Raw genomic sequence first — 5395 nt, forward strand, 5'->3', positions numbered from 1 at the left:
CTGGGGTATGTTGTTTCTCGTGGTGGCGTAGACCACGTAAATGTTCGCAGTTGGTGCCGTGACTCTCAGCCTACGTACTTGCGTGTTAAGGAGTCGTGGTGGAGTCCACATACTTGTATTCTGGTGGGGGATCCAGGTTGGTTGCGTAAAAAGCTCTTGTTATTTTCGCGCAGACTCTTATTACCATTCACAGGTATTTCCAAGTGTGGTATGAACGGACCTATTGATGCCAGTAAACATGAGCTCCTAAGGCTTAAAGGCCACGTTGTTCATGTTAGGTTCTGGCCATTCCTTATTTGTTTAGGTATTGATTTAGTGTAAAGTTAAACCTACTATTGGAATGTTGAGAACAGTACCTGATATAATTATATAGGCCGTACAATTTCTCTTTACCCCAAGGAACCACTAATGAGTATTTTGTAGAGTGGTCTTGCTTATTTTACATATCTTGATATTAATATAGCACTTTAATGCATTTATGACAGAATTACTTAATATAAACACTTCTTAAATATTAAATCAGCTACCCTCTAGCTATTTTTCATTTTCNCCTCCTTCGCGTCGAAAGGAGCCAGTTGAGGTGGTTCGGGCACCTAGTTAGGATACCACCTGGGCGCCTCCCTAGGGAGGTGTTCCAGGCACGTCCAGCTGGGAAGAGACCAAGGGGTAGACCTAGGACCAGGTGGAGGGATTATGTCTCTTCGCTGGCCTGGGAGCGCCTTGGGATCCCCCAGTCAGAGCTGGTTGATGTGGCCAGGGAAAAGAAAGTTTGGGGATCTCTGCTGGAACTGCTACCTCCGCGACCCGACCACGGATAAGCGGGAGAAGATGGATGGATGGATGGATAACCGACAGGTCCTCACTCACTCTCCAGCCGAAACTCTAATAAGCATTCATTCACTAACTAGATCAGGAGACCTTTAACGTTTTACGTCCGATTTGCTCCTTTTTTCCTCGCTGTCCACAGCTCCAGTTTGGGCATTGGCCTGTCATCAGATTTAATTTTGAATTGCTGCTGTAGCGGAAGTTTAGTACAATTATTTTTGATTAAATACTCCAAATCTCCACCCTCCATAATTGCACTTGCTTCAGTTGCTTGCTACTTTCTATCGGCGGTGAGAGTGGTGCAGTGACACTATCTATCTATCTTTCTATCGATTCGATTTATGATTCGAAAATTATAAAAGTAGAGTAGACATGTGGATATTATCCGGCTGAACAAAACGTGCATTTATCTAACATGTTCGTTTTCCACAGACCTAATTTCNCGGACCGCGGTCCGCCTGTTGCCGACCCCTGCCCTAGAGGATGTGAGGTCCACCCCCAAATAAAGCAGGTTAAAATATTTAAATTGCATACATTTTCTTTTAGTAAACACTGAAAACGGGTCCCACAGACCCAAACAGCACACAAAGGTTAAAGGTAAGCATATAATAATGTTCAAATGTGCTAAATATATACACTGCAAAAAACAAACAAGAGGAGTAAAAGGAGCTCTAATCCTAAAAAAGGTTGGAGAACCCCTCCATTAGAGCGTAAAAACTGTAACTATAAGTATCTGAAATAAATAAGTGTATACTAATGAAACAAATACCAATAACTTTATTGCATTGTTTTCTTATGCGCAATTACTTCATACTGTCTTTGTCTTTTTCGTCCCGCATTCATTGTGCCCCCTTCTGAAAATAAATGGCCCCAGCCTGGCCCCCCCCAGTCGAATTTGTCTAGAACCGCCACTGCCGGAAAGGCATTCGATTTATGATTCGAAAATTATAAAAGTAGGGTAGACACGTGGATATTATCCGGCTGAACAAAACGTGCATTTATCTAACATGTTCGTTTTCCACAGACCTTATTTCGAGCTATTTTCCAAAATCCTATGGAGAAATCCCATTGCTTTTTTGTCGAGGGAATTCATGCGCAGCTTACCTCTGGGCTTTAGGACGCGTTACTGCACCACTGTCTGCTGCTTCTGTAACAGAATCATTTCCCAAAATTGGGATCATAAAGTATCTATCAATCTACCTACCTATACAATAATATAAATTAATTAAATAATAATAATTGATTTAATAATTATAATATATTTAGATATTGTACTTTTTACCTGGATACATTTATCTAATAACTGTAATCCCTTGTTACTTTAAAAAAACAGATAAACAATACAAAATGTATTTAACAAATAAATGATGATGTGTCATAAGTTAAAATAAGTTAAAGGAAAACTGACAAGCTACTGAGAAGTCATTATCAGCTGCTTCATAGTAAAGTTTACAACGCATACAATATTATTCTGTTATTCCAAATTAAGATAGCCTTTTCCTTATTGCTTTATTACCACACAGCAAATCTCATAATTTCAGCTCTAAAAAACTCAATTGTTATAAGTAACCATTTACAAAGGGTTTATTTGTTTAACTTAACATTAATGGTTAATAGATAACTAAGGCTACTAATGCTTTAAAGATCAGTTATTAGATAACATTTTCAAGTCTATCTTGTAAATACATGGCATATCTATATTTAAATCATAATTGGTCCCTGTTATTTATCTTATAATTGTTCCTTCTGTACACATAGGCTGCAAAGATGTCATATGGGATCAAATCCAAAGTGGGAATAGGTTGGGTGTCTTCTTATTCAGTTTATTATTAATTAAGGTCACTTTGACATAAAATACTGTATATTATTTATGTTAATCAGGGTCATAAAGACTTGATAACAACGTTGCAGCGTAATAGTAAAATGGCATTTTTTCCTGTGCTATAAATGAAACACTGAACGTTGAAGCACAACAAGGGAATGTAGACTTAAAAAACACATAGACCTATTGTTCACGTTTCAGAGTGAGGAAAGAACAGACGGCAATAGGTAGCCTGCACTCAGTCATTATCCTTGACCCAAATTACCATTTAGAAATTGAACACCAACACAAATCTCCTACTGCTCCGCCCTCCCAGTTAGACCTTGTTTGTCATGAGGCAGTTATTTCCAGTTGGAGAGAACAATGTGGATGAATCATACAAAAACCACACCAGGAAGAACACATCCATTATGCTGATCCATGTTGTGTAACAAGTCATTTCATAAACAAATTGAGCCAATAAGCCCCCTAAGGCATTGTTCTTCTTCCTGTCTGAGATGACTAGACGTTCTCGTGCCTGGAAACATTGCGTTTTTTTCTTTTGTTTTTTGCATTTTAAGTACCTCATTTGTATCCATGATAGACTACGAGTCATCAGGAGCAGAGTCACTTCCTCTTGAGCCCGTAACAGTTTGTGAAGGCAGGAAAACGAAAACAGGATTTGGTCTGAAAGAGAACTGTGACCTATGACACATTGTCTTGGTGTGTAAACTAATTAAAATTCAACTCAAGATTCAAGACTGTGAACACTGCCAAAGGTAGCTCACAATTGATTTCCAACTTTAGGCAGATTACTTTTTGCACCCAGGTTATTTTTTTAACTTAATCTTGGTTAATGTGCACACATTTGATTTCCTCCATGATACTCAAAGTCATAAAAGTTGAGCTCTGAGTTCAACCGTGATTTAAAGAAATAGAGCATGAAAAAGTCCATGGGGGTGAAAACTTTTATATGGTATTATGAGGAAGACTTGTTTCCAGATCGGAGAATGTATGTGAAGCAGGCATTACTGGAAAAAAACAGTAACACATCTCAACAATGAACAGTATGTGGATGAAAATTATTAGAAAAAACACATCCTGATGTTCAGTCCCAGCATTAACATACTACCATTCAAATAGAGAGCGAAGGAGAGCATTGACTGGACAGTTAAGGCTGGATAAATAAAAAATAGTCCCAAAAGGAGGAAAACATAGGTCTCTTACAAGAGAACTCTTGACGTTATTTTTCAGTCAAATCTTCACCAGATAGTAATACATCATTAAATGAAATCAACAGAATATTTGGACTTCAAAATAACCAGCCAACTAGTCCCTTGTGTATTGTGATGTTGTCATCTTTAAAGCGCAACAGTGCTCGGCTCTTCTGCTTTCATTACTTTTAGTAAAAGGTAGATTTCTGTATTGTCAACCACCAAGTAATAAAGTTTCTTGATGCATTTTATGGATCCATTGGTCGAATAAGCATCCATGCTCTCATAAGGTCTCTTTTCCTACAAAGAAAAACATACAGATACCCCTGTATAACTATATATATATTAATTAAAATATGATACATTTCTCTGTAATTCAAAATTCAAAACTCAAAACCAGCACATGGTATTTGTGAAACGGAAATCTCTAACTGATGTGCGTGCTCATTACATTGCAAGAAACAGCACTATTAGCACATTATCTGAATTACTTCCCTTCATTAACTAAGAGAGTCAACCTGCGCAGTTATGTATGGTGGTACACTGATAAAAATGAAACAAACACGGTAAAATAACAAAACATAAAATAATTTAATTAACTTAACACTAGTCTTCTAAAAAGATGACCTCTTTCACAGGTTTGGAGTTTTAATAAGTACCACAAAACTCCTTCAGTTATTTTTGATGAACTCCTAACAAGCTTTCAATAAAATAATATGTTTAGCTCTTTGGATAACAGTACAACCTGCTTCAGTTCCACCATAGAAGTCTCTGTAGCACCACATTAAACCCAGTTATGTGGTGCATTTTCAAAAGTCACTTTTCAAGCGTGTCATGGGCTGTTTGTGGCCTCCTTTGTTTGGCAGGAAGATCCCAACCAAAAAGCCTTCTCTTCACTTGGACTCTCCCAGCAGATGGACAATGAGTTCATAGCTGGAGAGGACGATGGCCGTGTTGGGGATTTGTCTGATGAGCTGTGGAATGAGTCCTCTATAAAAAGCTGCATAGCCTTCTTCCACCGCTATCAACCTCCCCGTCTGGAAGAAATATTTGTACTTGCTGCCTTCTTCACGCAGTCTTGTCCGAATGACCTCTGTGGAGACAAAAAAAAGAGGGCATAAGTCATTTCCATAAATACTTCTCCCTGGCATTATGTTGTGGATTTGCAAGAGACAAACATTGGATGTAAGTGTTTACCGTGAGGATAAGCAATGCAGGAAGCACAGCCCTTTGAAAAAGCAGCTGCCAACATCAGACCCAGGAAGACCGAGGCTCCCTTCTCCTTCTCATTGTTCGGGGAGTTGTATTGGTTCTTGGCGAGGTGTTTCTTCAGTGTCTCGTAGATGAGGAAGCAGATCATGGTCTCCGAGATGCCAGCATAGGATGCAGTCAGGCCTCGGTAGAAGCCCCGCACACCTTCTGTTTTGTGAACATAGCGGGCACACTGCAGTGCATTCATCTTCTTCTCTCCTTTGGCTCTGAAAGTCAAACCGGGCACGCTCATTAGTGCCAAAATTACATTTAACTGTTGATGATCATCTTATCTTTTTTTTTT

At 38.8% G+C, this 5395-nt stretch overlaps 1 protein-coding gene across 2 annotated transcripts in view; it reads right to left on the reverse strand.

Annotated features, from left to right (window-relative positions):
• Positions 1-3578: 3578 nt before the first annotated feature.
• Positions 3579-5395, reverse strand: part of slc25a33 (solute carrier family 25 member 33) — a 10364-nt gene continuing 8547 nt past the window's right edge. For both annotated transcript variants that reach the window (XM_010790778.1, XM_010790777.1), the window contains exons 6-7: positions 5038-5318; positions 3579-4933 (exon numbers count right to left, since the gene is read on the reverse strand). In XM_010790778.1, the coding sequence (XP_010789080.1) occupies positions 4734-4933; positions 5038-5318 (481 nt within the window). In that variant the 3' untranslated portion in view covers positions 3579-4733. The remainder of the gene's footprint in view (positions 4934-5037; positions 5319-5395) is intronic.

The sequence above is a fragment of the Notothenia coriiceps genome, unplaced genomic scaffold, assembly GCF_000735185.1.
Source record: "Notothenia coriiceps isolate Sejong01 unplaced genomic scaffold, NC01 NC01_scaffold00034560, whole genome shotgun sequence".
Classification (NCBI taxonomy): Eukaryota; Metazoa; Chordata; class Actinopteri; order Perciformes; family Nototheniidae; genus Notothenia; species Notothenia coriiceps.